We start from the raw sequence: 13,531 nt of genomic DNA on the forward strand, positions 1-13,531 counted from the left end.
GGTAGTGAAGAGAAACAAAGGGGCAGAGTCAAGGGCAAGGACTTAGGGAACTGCAGGCAGGGGAAGTGGGGATGGAGACAGCTCTCCAAAAGAGCAAAAAAAAGGAGTAGGAAGAGGAACATTACTGCATTTACATAGAATTCTTATTTTGTGGGGTTTTGTGAGCTTCATGTGTTGGAACTGGAGTAAGAATATGAAATACAGAACTATAACTTAAAACATTTAGAAAATATTAAGTGTTTAATAAAAATGTATAAGAAGGAACAAGAAAAATCCGTTCTAGACTCTTGGGGATTAAATAGGACTCCGTAACCATTATAGCTTTTGTTTTTAAAATGTAGTTTACTTTTACAGCTTGTGCTCATATAATTTTATTTCCTAAAGCATATAAGATTTTAAAAGTTCCTAACGATTTAATTTAAAATTGAAAAATATCAATTACTTAGCTTAAAAGTTTTGTTAAACACTTAACGTTTTCATCTGATTATACCTTGTTTAGAAGCATAATTTAGAGTAGAATAATAAGTACAACTAATGAAACACCAATATAAACAAACCACTTAAAGGAAAAATAGAATTAATATCCAGAAAGAAGTTTTGAATGATATCTATGTAGGCATGAGTTCATTTTTAAATTTAAGAGGCAGAAAGCCAGTTGCTGGATATATTATAAACACATAGAGTATGTTGTTGGTCACAGACTGAACTGTCTGGTGATTAGAGCATGTGCTTTAATTTTTCCCATCTTAAATTTTTATCCTTTTTTGAATTTACATAGTGAGATTTCCTTTAAGCCCTGTATGTTATGCAAGAACTTCTTGCTTTAATGCTGTTTTAAAACAGCTATAGTTTGACACAACAGACAATGATAAGTTCTTGCTTTAAAATGCTTTTCTCAATTCGATTTATTGCTGAATAGCAGAAGAATTAATTTGGACACCTTTACCCAAGTCATTTACAATCCATGTATTAATTTCTTTTCTTGAATACTGACAGAGATGTATGTATATATTGGTGTTTGGAACATATTTTCGTAACAAACCCCACACCCCTCTTAACATACCATAATACTTTTACCATAAAGAATATACAGGCCTATGTTTTGCTGCCATAAGGCACTTGATACCATTAAAATCCTTGACTGGATATTATCGAAGGCATTTGACATAGTGGGCAGTAATATAGCTGCACAAAATTTTAAAGCAGTAATAAGTTGTTTATCTTACTGGACTGAATTCTGTGATAAGAATTTCTGAAATTCTGAGAGTTCTCTGTGTAATGGGAAAAAAACCCTGGCTGGTTGCTGTTACACTGGCTCTGGGACTTTAGACAAGCAAGATCAGCAGTGTAGATGAAAGCATTTGAGCTTTACCTGCAGTAATTTATGAGAATGGATGTTCCGGAAGCATCCTTTTTGCCACTTCACTGGGCCTGGCTACCGCTCTGTTTCCTGCAGGATTAGTATCGTCATCTCTTTACACAATGTAGACTGAGCTTCGGAAAAAGCTGGGGATATCAGAAAAAGACAAATAGTGAAATGTTTAAGAGAGCCAAGTCCTTCTCAAATCAGTCAGTATTTGGTACTTCAGCCTTTCAGGTAGCTTTGCAAATCTCTACCAATAGTTTTTAAAAAAATACTTTCTCATTATGTCAGTTTTGTGGCCTTCACATCTAAACTCAATGCTGTCTTACTTTCTGCTCTGTAAGATGCAGACCATAATGGGGCTACCTAAACAGTGGAACTATGAGTTTCTTTATTTTTTTGCAAAGAATAAAATATAGCTTTTAGACATGAACTAAATTACAAGATAAATATTTCAATGATCTGTAAAATCATGTTCCTCATTTAGGAAAATTAAAAACTCTGATGTCTCAGTCTCTCTCTTTTTACTTGTTTCCTATTTACTATCTAGTCAGATAGACTCTGGTTAATGAAAATGTGGTTATATAAAATATAAAAAAACCCACCCCACATTATTTTTGCTAATCTGATGTAACTGACATGTTTCTCACTAATTTTTATATAATGTTTTATCATAATACATTTTTTGGTGCTGTGTATAATTCTTGCAAATATGATTTTCTCTGTTCACACAATTTATATAGCACAATTAGTGAATAAAGCCAAAGAGATAATTACATGCAAGAATGTCCCATTGTGGTTGAAATTTTTGCTCTGTTTTAATGTGATGTAATAAATAGGGAAGCAACAGTTTGATGTGAAGCCTTAGATATTTCAGACTGCGTGTTTGTGGTGGTTTCCCTAGTTTGCCTAGGAATGGCTCATTGGGAATGACAGTCAAATCTTGAACAAACTTTGGATGAAGGCACAAATTATGGTATAGAGAACTGGGATTTCAACAGTGAACAGCTTTAGCACATGCCATATTTCCAGTCTTGTCAGCTAGCTTTGTATTTGCTATTCTGAATTATGGTGCTATTCCTGCTGATAGATACTAAGCAGCTCAACCCAGTTGCCTTAATATAGGTGTTTGATGCTAATTGAAAGACCTTATAGAGTGTCTGAGACATAAGCTTTATAGATATGACATGGCATCCACAGACCCCAGGGCAGCAGCTGGAAGCTAGGTGGGATTGCATGCACATCTCAAATACCACTAGAAACTTCTGCTTAGGCAAATATATTGAGCTTTTGATGGTAGTCCTGTAGCATCTCTGACTTGTTTTGCTTTGTACCTTCAACAGTAAAAGATCTCTGAATTTAGCAGTAAAGGTTTTCTTCAGTTGTTGCCCTAAAGCACTGATGACCATTGAATAAATTGTTTCAATATATGTTTCTTATATTTCCTTGTTAGTTATAGATGCAGAGATGAAAAAAAATTTATAATTTTAAGGATGAGTTTTGACTGCTGATCAACTTCTGAACAAGGTGAAAATAATTGAAACATTGTTAGAGAGACTCAAATAACAATACAGTGCAACCATTTCACTAGAGAATTTTCAGAAAGAGAAAATTGAGAAACTTTTTTCCTCAAGGTCTGTACAACCTTATTTCACCTCATGCTGAATGTGCTTGACAAGAATTGAGTGTATTATTTTTACATAGGATACTTGAGTTACTGACTTACATGGACTCATTTTTTTCTTTTGGCATTCCAGGAAATCCTGTAAAAATAAGCAATATTAATTGCCATAACAGTCTGCTGACTTATTCGTTAAAATCTGATTCATGTTTAAGCAGTTGTTTGTAAATTTTAAAGAAAGCTTTTGGTTTTACTCAGAACTCTGCATCTGTGTTTGTTTGTTTTAGATTGAGGAGGATACGTGGCAGAAATACTACCTGGAAGGAGTTGCAAATGAAATGTATACAGAATATCTGTCCAGTGCCTTTGTGGGTTTGTCCTTCCCTGCAGTTTGTGAGTAAGTAGAAATACATATTAATACATATAAGTATTTGCCTTCTCTCAAGTGAAATCTAAGGTTTCTGCAGGAGACCTTTTCACTCTGTTACAGTCCTAATGTTGCTACATCAGATAGGATCCAAAAAATAAACATTAAAGCAATCACTGCACAGAAGTATTCCAAACATTGTAATGCCTGTTTTCAGAAGAGATTTGGAATTAAGTTTTTGTAAATGAAAGCATAAATGTTTTCAGTGTTGAAAAAATTCATCAGCAATCCATTTAAATTGAGTTATTTACTCATAAGTGCTGTCCTATTGTTTCTAATAATTCTTTGAATCATGCTTGTCAGCATCACCATCTTGGCTTACATCCCATTCCAAGGAAACTATTCATTAATTGAAACAGATGTAGTGGAGTCATATAAGCAGTGTGGCATCTACAGCTCTGTAGATCTGGTTGCAAACCGCTTTTAACAAGTGAAATATGTCAGAAAAAGTATGTCTATTCTGTAATGAGAAAGGAGTATTTGAAGCATATAGTACACAATCATAGTATAAGCCATGCTACAACTTGATTTCTAGAGACTGAAAATCCTTATATTTGTCCTAGAATGATTCTGTGAATGAGACATTTGTATGCACAAGGTTTCTATGATAATTACTGTGGCCACAAACATAGTCAGGATAGTTTAGCACAGTTATATTTCCTCTTATGTTGGCATTGCTCTTCGTTACAGCCATACCAAAAGGTCACAACAAAGACTGTGGACAGCTTTTGCTAGGGACTGTTCAAATGCTTAAAAAGAAACAGAACCTACTCGGAAGAGTTTGATGTCTAACTAGATAACATAGAAAAACTTCTGCAGACTCCATTCTTAAAGGAGGAAATAGAGGAAGAAGTAAGATCTCTCTCATGTAAAGGAGAATGATTTTGCTTTAAGTCCTCTCACTTCTCCCACCTTTTCTGATTTTTACACTAGCATAAACATAGGTTATGGCATAAGAATAAGGGAGAAACAACTGTTAGACAAATGTTATCCATTTAAAAATCTTTCTTTTTCTGGGACATAGCTATGACAGAGCTGTCTTCAATTTGCTAGTAAAATGAAAGGGCTTACAATCCATCCCTCCACTGTGTTAACCAGACTGTGACTAGGTTATTGAGGGAAAATGTTTATTACTATAAGCACAAAACTTTGCCTGGATACCTTGAAATAGAAAATCTCATAACGTATTCTAGAAATTTGTACTATATTCAGAATGAATGGTAATTTGTGCTGTTTACACTAATTGCAATTATGAAAACTGAATCTCCACGCCAACCATTGTCAAACAGTTGAGTTTCTGTACAAGTCCTTAGAAACATGTGACTGAGACTGTATTTGACATAAAGCTGACATTCATTTAACTATGCTGGTAGAGCTGAGATAAAATAATCAATAAAGAAAGGGCATTTATTGACATGTAGAAACATGTCTAAATTTTGGAGCTCTCCTCAAGCATTTGATTATCTGGAGGCTTAATTAACTGTGTTTCCTAGTTTAAATTAAAAAGATTTATCTCAAATTTTCCAACAGTTTAATAACTCTATTAAAGTCAGGTTAATTAAAGCACATTGAAAATTAAAATGTAGTGTTACATATTAATGAGTTTGGTGCACAGGTATTTTAATTACTGTAAGAATTGGGTATTCAATTTCCAGAAGAACCGAAGGACAGCAAAAAGTCCATTGCATTGGTTTGTGAAGGGGGAATAAAATCAGTGGACAGGCTCAGTGTGATCAACTACCCACAAAATACACAGACTTTGAGAACAGTTTTTTTAATTTAGCTTTTAAAATTCATGCAGTCAATGACATTTTAAAACTGAAACTAAATGAGATGTGCTGCTTCCTCAGGTTATTGGTCTTAATTGCCAGTCTAAGAATGTGATTCTTTGGTAAATAGGCTGCCATACAGTTTAGATAAGAAACACAAAGAGAGTGCAGAAACATCTCCTCTTTCAATGGAGATGGGACACTCAATATTGGTGAAGAATTTCAAACTTTTGATGTCAACACCAGGGTGAAGATTTAGATGGAAATAGAAGTTAGTAACAGTCTGCAAGTTTTATTTATAACTCTGAGTATATGTGGGTGTACTTTGTGAACATATTCCCACCAGTATATTTTCAATATGTGAATGTAATTCCTATCATTCTGTGCCCTTGGATATTGTTGGACCAGGTGTGGATGTTGCTGATTGAAGAATAAACTAACCAAACTGTCCCCCACTAGCGCAGAGTCTTCTAGTGGGCCTTCTAACATTTACTAATGCAAGGCTAACCTTCACCCAGGTTCTAGGCCCACCATTCTCCACCCAAAAATTTTCCTAGTGAGGCTAGCATGTCCATGGATTCACACTTGACCTAACGGTGGAAACAGTATATGAAAGGTGTCCACTTGTCTTAATATATGTTAAATCAGGCCCATTTGCTGTTGGTTCTATTTTTGAAGTCACTCATTCAATCAAATATCACAGCCATGTTTTAATAAAAGGCAAAATTATAGAGATGTCATTATGTCTGTATTTGTGTATCATATTGTTGCATGGTTTATTACTATGGCATATATTCCCACCTTAGTGATGAAGTTTTTTGTATGTTTTTATAAAAGACCGTTTGGGGAGCTAATCACAGAAGTCTTAGAGACTTCACTGTTGTGACAAATGAGAGCTAAGTTAGGTGAGTAGGTGAGACTCAGCACTTGTCTGCATTCTCTCTCAGCTCCACAACAGGTTATTTCTCTTCTGGATATGTTCATAGTAGTAGCACTTCCTAGTCTGAGAGTGACTCCAAATTAAGGCAGTGTTTCACAGAGCAAGGACAACACGGGCTACCTGTAACTGTCAAGTTCTCGCTTCTATCTTTGGATCATTCTGTTCAACTAGATTTCTGACTTGTCGCAGAGGATGAGGTAAATCTTAGGCACTTTTGGACTCTTGAGATTTAAGCTACACTTAATATGACCAGTACAGTTTTCTGCCTCTCTGAAGCAGTGATGCTGAATCAGTCCATACCTGTTAAATTACAAGCTTTTTCCTGAACCCAGGATTTTATTCAACATTGCAGATGTGTGTCAAATTTTAGACTCAACAAACCTAAGCTCAGCTCAAGTAGTGGCCAAGCCACAAGACAGCCTCTAGACTGGCTTAGCTCTAAATGAAGTTTTCCATCTTCTGACTGTGATTAAAATCAGACTCTGTCTGATTCTGCCTGAGACATCTCCTATATTTAACGCTTTCTTCCAAGTGCTCTCAGCAAAATGTTGGCCACCCCCACTGCATCCACCCAGCCAATGAATATGTGCTAAATATTCTCCTCGAGCACACCTGTGAGATAGCAAGAGCCAACACATGAAAACAGATGTTGTGAGGTCCCACTGTGCTCCCTGATTTCATCTCAGTGGACAGCAACCTTTTCCCAAGTATGAAAAAGCTGCTTCAATAGAAAAGTATCCATAGATCAGCACAGAGGCCTTAGAGCTTCCCACAGTTCTTTCTTCTTTAATGCGTTTAAAGTATGGAGGCCTATGTTACCATTACCAATGCTTACACCATGGTTTTGGATAACCTGGATTTTACTACAATAATTAGTGGGCTAGTAATTACTAGACAAATTTTGGTTTATTAATTCAAAACTCTGTACATGTGGCAGCTATGTTTCCTGTTCATACCTAGGAAACTAACAATACCCACTTTTATAAAGCAAGCATGGTTTCTTGGTGCTTAAAACCTTCAGTAGAGCTCTTATAGGAACAGTATCCTTACTTGGTTTTCCTGTTCCAACATGATCAGTTTTATTGGGAGCCAGAAAGAACAGTGGAATGCTAGTTTTGTTTAGCAGGATAAGAGTACAGAAAAGTAAGGAAAGAGAAATACTTATGAAACTCCTTAGCCAAGTGTGGATTGGAGTAGGATGTATTCCACAACACTTCACAGCAGTTCAAATCAGGAAGCAACTCATAAACCAAGATAGTATTTGATGTGGGAAATGCAGAGAAAAATTAATTTTCAGCTCTGTATTGACATTTCTTGCATTCAGTGTTTTCCTAACAGCAACCAAAAACTGTTAAATATTCAGTTCACATTCTTACTACCATCCTAGCAATGGTAGTGGTATCCACTACCGTGAACAGCAGATTTATTTGCTCACCTGCTCTTGCTCTTGTCAGCAGCCACTGACTGGAACTCGTAGAAATAATTAATCTGTATGAAGTGCTTCTGTGTGTATATATGTGTATAGAGAGAGACTAATGTATGTCATTATAAGTGATGTATGTCACGTTGCCACGAGTGACATAAGTCACTCTACACACACTCTATTATATATTATTTATATAATGACTCATGAACACACTAGAAAAGAGCCTGCTCTTTGTCAAGGTTCATCCATATTCTCTATATGCTTTTGTATTGAACTGTACACTTGATATTCTGTACTCCCTCTGGATGTCTACTTTTCCTGCTACCATGGATTCCTCATTATCCTAGTAGTGTTCCAGTCTTGGAGGTCTTTTTCCACTGTGCTAGATTTAAAGAGTACTTTGACTTTTTTGATTGATTTATGCAAACTTTGGCCCACGTCAGTGTGTTTTTTATTATTTTAACTTATGTTAATTGTTTACAACTCAATCTCATAGAATTTAATAGAAGGTTTTTTCTTTTGGTCTTTGGATGACATCATAAGATCTTGATCTCCTAAAGCAAAGAAAAAAGGCCTTCTGCACAGCTATACATGAGTGATATTCAACAAAATTACTGCTAAAAACTTTGTTAGGTCTATAGAATAGGTGCTTAAAAGACCCATACCAAATGCTCAGCTTCTGCACATGACAAGGCTGATAACTTTCCCCCCCTCACCTCAATCTATTACCCTGTTTGAGACAGGAAGCTAGTCTATTGTAACCTTCAACCAGAGGATCATTTAAAGGCTGGGGGACAAGAACCTTTTCCAGATACTTCCCATGATGAGCCTTCAAAGATAAAATAGCCTTATATCATGATTTAACAAAGCAAAAGAAAAGAGATCAAAACTTGTATTTAGATACATCAGGGAAATGTTTACTGAAGTACTAAAGTACATTTAAAGTGTTGCCATGCAGGTGCTTTCGGCATTGTTTGTATGTAATACTTTTCATCAGTTTCAAATCTCTCTCCGATACATCTATTGGTTCCTGACTCTGACTAAAGAAATTAGAAAGTGCATTCTTCAGTGTTTTGGCCATAAGCATGAACAATGTTTTTCATGCACTGAACCTGGCAATGGGTATTGCTTTGTAGCCAGTGATTCATAACTTTCAAAATATAAAATTTAATTGTGTTTCATTTTATTTGTCAGATGGGATTAGACTAGAAAACATACCTTGAATATGTTGTATCTCTGTGTCTCTTCACAGCTGAGATTATGGTTAAAATCCTAATCTGACATGGAACTGCCTGCTTAACTGAATCCTGTCTAGTAAACTAAACTCCTTACTGGCATTGTTGGCTTTTCATTAAGTTACTGATTCCATGATTTTAGTGGGGTTACTTCTGCTCCACATCAGTGTACGATACATAGCGATCACAGATCTAGAAACATCTGCATGATTACACGTACACATGGCACAGCTGTATTTTTTCATTTGTCTATATTTCTGAGTTGGCCTGTTAGGCTTTCTTATCCTTTTGCAGAATGCTCAAAGTTTTTACTGTCTTCCCAAGGTTGTAAATAATAAGTCAACAGTCACGTAAGTTAAGCAGTATTTTAAGTGGAAATAACTGTAATAGTAGTTAAGTACTCTTACTTTTTGGGCAAATTTTCCAGTACTGGTAGCAACAACACCAGTGCCTTCTGTATTATGTATGTGATAGATTTCAGCCAGTGGCTTTTCATTTCTTAGCATGTCTAATTTCTGATTCCTCCTCTAACTTCCGTTCTCATCTGCTCTTCTTGTAGCATACTTTAGACCCAGCAATTCTAATGCGATAGTAGAAGTGCATGTAGTGATCTAGTAAGACACCTGTAAAATATATTTCAAATATTTTAACAAGACCCCCAAAAATCTTGCTAACAAACTTACCATTTGACACTTGACCAGATAACTACTTACATCGGTGCTTTTAAAGTTTTGAATAGTTCTGTGAAATTCTACTATTGGAGTATTTGCTTACATTTTTTTCCTTGCCTGAGCAATACATGAGTCCTTGGCATCTGGAAGAACCCAGCTGTAGGTTGAAAGCAGAAGGTGCCCATGCTTTTGCCAGTTTCATGTGATTGGAAATTAGATGACCCTGACATTAACAAACTTTTTAAAGAGATATTTGGGTTATTTTATATATATATATATAATGATAATTTGTGTTCCAACATACAAACCTCGTTGACTGCACTGGTTTTAGACACTGCTGCCCCATGAAAGTAAAGTCCCTGATATTCTCATACTTCCAACTCCTAAGGAACACAGTGTACTAGCAAGCATCAGAAAGCACTAGCTGCCAATGTGCATAAAAAATAGGTTGAAAAGTAGACAAAAATAGTATATTTATGAAAGAATTCTGATATTGTAAGTAATTTTCTCAGCTTACGATGCTACTATGGTACTACTTTTTTATCAGGAATGATATTTTTCCACATATTTTTCATTAGGTGAATAGCAATGTCATTTATTCTATATCAAAATACTTTTGCTAACTGCAGCTGAACCAAGGTATGGAAGTAGTTGAAAATACTTTTTCTCTCCTGAGGAGAGTACCTATTCCTTTGTCAAAAGTAGTTGAGCAAAAATGTTATAAGTGACGCTGAGGAAAAAAAATGAATGATTTATTGTGTACAAGACTTCAATCAAAAAATGTGTTTGAAAAGAAAAAAATTCCTTCCAGTAGATTTTCTAATTAAAATCCCTTTATTAATGTTTGGTACAAAAATAAATAATTAATAACTAATCAAGGTTATACCTTCATGTTTTGCTGCTCAGAAAGGAGAATGATAATTTCTTTAAATTCTAAATATCCCAGTACTTTCACATGCAAATAATACAGCAGGTATCTATGGTTAATTTATGCCAATGATAGTCTTACCAGTAAAGAAGGAAGATTTAATGTCAAAACCAATTTATTTCTCTCTGGGTAGATAGAATCAGTCAGATTCAAATTCTTAAGAGCCTTTGTTCATGACCATCTGTGTTCATCAGTAGTTAGCAGATGATGCTGGCAGTTGAAAATAAAATAGAAATTAATGCCTCATGTACTGTCATTGACAATTCTTGTGCACTTCTACACTCAATAATTTGAGATAAAAAGTGTTCTGATTTCTTATTACAAGGTTCTTATGTATCAGGGGAAAAAAAGCAGGTATAAGATCTTTCTCTTTCTCATTTTAATCATATCAAACTACATTTGCAGAATATAGTTAAATGCTGAGACTTATTAATCCTAATATTTAACTGCATGGCCAAGTGCGTGTAAACCTATTTGTTTTACCACTTAAATATTTTTAGTAAATCTATAGATAAGAATGAGATGCTGATGTCTTATCCCTATCTCTTCATGTTGGCTTTTTCGTTTGTTTCATTTTGTTTCTTTTTTAAATGAAGATAGATAGATAGATAGATTACCAAATACTGCACAGAAGTGAAACTAAGGAAGAGAAGTTAAGCATGTTTCCTAAAGGAATGTAGGTGGTCCAAATAAAAAACCCCATAGGTTTAGAACTCCTATGGCTCATGGCTCATAAAGTTGTATTTTACATCATCTTCTTTAAAACAGATGCATAATAGTCTTAATATGACATATAGGATACTCTAGTGTTACTGTATTTGCAGATTGATTTTTTTTTTTTAATTTTTATTTTTTTGACGCTGATAGTCAGGCTTCATTTACCTGTTAATATTGTGGGAGGAGACAGGCTAATCGAGAATTCACTAACTATCAGGATTTTGTCTGCCCATTCCTGACATTGGCTGGAGTTCTGGAGCTAGAATAAGACTTTTAACTGATTCTGAAAAAAAGTTAAATGAATCTTCCCCCTATCTGTGTTTTTGTGTTACTTCCCAATACTGAGATATCACCTGCCTCCCCAGACATGGAGATTACAGAGGTACTTTTACAATCCCTCAAAAGGAAAATTTTTGAAGAAAAAAATATGCTCAAGTATTACACGGCAAAACTTAAACAATACAAAGTAAATTTTATTGTATATATCCTTATGTGATATGCAGCACATTGCCTCAGCATTGTCAGTACCCCTACATCCATGCTTCTCTCTAATTATTCTCTTATCCTGAAGAAATAGCAGAAATTAACTGTTGACAGTGATTTCTGAAACTTATTATAGAAATGGAACAGTATCAGTTCAGCAGCCAATTCCTTGTTTTCTGTTAAGTATATGACTGATGCAAAGTATGCAGAATATTGCTTAATTTGCTTAAACAAAATAAATAGTATTGAAATATATGCAAAAATATTAATAACACTGAAGTAAGGAAGTTGGTAGCGAAGCACTGAGCACTGGAAAAGTTAGTGTATTATATAGAAGATGGCAGTCATCTAATTGAAAGGTGAGCCCTAGAATAATTTGTGACAAATTTGTAGAACAGGAAGCAAGTAGCATTGAATTTGCATACACTTCAATGACAAAATTGGAGAATGGTTTCTAGTTATTTAAAAAAAAATGGTTAGTTTCTTTGTTTATTCTCACAGAGCCTATTAGCTTGAAGCAAACGGTGGTGTGCTAACTCACAGTTCTACAAGTCTTTGAGTTGTTTTAATAAATAGCCACTTGTACAGACTTTTACAACTGAAAAAAATGTGTAATAGAGTATCAGAATGTACTTCCCATATAATGGTCAGAAATTGCTTCCAGTCATGCTGTTCCTTTGTGACAGTAGTTGGCAAATACCGACTTATCAATAGTGTATTCTCATTTTAGTTCAGTACATACCTATTTTCTAAGGAATGCACACTTCAATCAACATATGGCTGAATTCCAGCAAAGATTTGAAAAATTTCCTCAAGACATGCACAACTATAGCCAAATGCAATTTTATGTTGTGTATCATTACCTTTATTCTTGTTGCTTAAGTAGACTTAGTAACATAGTGTGTTGGCTGCTGTTCTCAACTTCTCAGTTTATATTTTTAGGAAAATGTGTGTTCATTATCTTCAAAATAGAAAGACCTTAATATATGTTCTGTGTATACCTAGCTGAAAAAATGAGAAAAGATCTTAGTGTAAGTTCTCATAGAAAATACATACCCTGCAGCCATCTCTACATACGTGATGTTGGTTGTGAAAAAGGACTGACTCTTGGCCTTTTTTTTTCCTGCAGACTGGTGTTTGCGAAACTAAAGCTCTTAATGATAGCCATAGAATACAAGTCGGAAAAACGAGAAAGCAGGTATGTCCAATGTCTACAAATTTTGAAGTTCAGGAATGCACTGTCAAGAATTTTGCCTGCTTTTTTTTCCAGAGTGAACACAGCCATTCTTATGCTTTTGAAACATTTCAGAGTATAATTAGCATTCCATCACATTGCATCATTTCATATACCGCTGAAAGGCTTTTATTTCTGCACTATTCTTCTTCCCTAAAATTAATTCAAGTCAGAACATTTAGTAGAAGGTCAGGGTACAGTGATACATATGTCCCGTCTCCAGAAGTGCAATTGATTTTTACTTAAACAAAAACTTACGATGTTTTTGTTAATAGTCTATCAGTTTTAATTGGAGGTCCAACTTATTTTACTGAAAATGGAAAAGTAGAAAACAGATGTGATATTGAAACTCATTATAGCTATGTGTATTCTCAAAATAATAATTTCATTTAAATCAGTTTGGAAGAACTAGTTTAGCTAGGATACAAGATAAACAGAAATATAGGATAAACATAGTATTTGTATGGTGTCTGTTCTGACAAAATTTGCATATATGAATAACATCATGAAACTGGAAAAGATTAAGCAAGCCTTGAAATTACCAACTGGCTGACTCCTTTCCTCAATGAAAAAGAAAAAAAATCATTATTATTAGTACAGATTCACAGACAGGAAAAGAAGTGTTTCTTGTGGGTTTTTTGTACAAAAATTCTTTTAAATCTGAGTGAACATTGGAGTCAATCTTCTATCAATTTGTCCACCAGTGCTTTCCACAAC

General features: G+C 34.7%; 1 protein-coding gene across 41 annotated transcripts in view; it reads left to right on the forward strand.

The window, feature by feature from the left end:
* The window catches only part of KCNMA1 (potassium calcium-activated channel subfamily M alpha 1), a 526,550-nt gene that overhangs the window by 390,438 nt on the left and 122,581 nt on the right, over positions 1–13,531 (forward strand). For all 41 annotated transcript variants that reach the window (XM_052800261.1, XM_052800260.1, XM_052800262.1 and 38 more), the window contains 2 exons: positions 3,272–3,381; positions 12,710–12,778. In XM_052800261.1, coding sequence (XP_052656221.1) covers positions 3,272–3,381; positions 12,710–12,778 — 179 coding nt within the window. The remainder of the gene's footprint in view (positions 1–3,271; positions 3,382–12,709; positions 12,779–13,531) is intronic.

This window comes from Harpia harpyja, chromosome 10 (assembly GCF_026419915.1).
Source record: "Harpia harpyja isolate bHarHar1 chromosome 10, bHarHar1 primary haplotype, whole genome shotgun sequence".
Lineage (NCBI taxonomy): Eukaryota > Metazoa > Chordata > Aves > Accipitriformes > Accipitridae > Harpia > Harpia harpyja.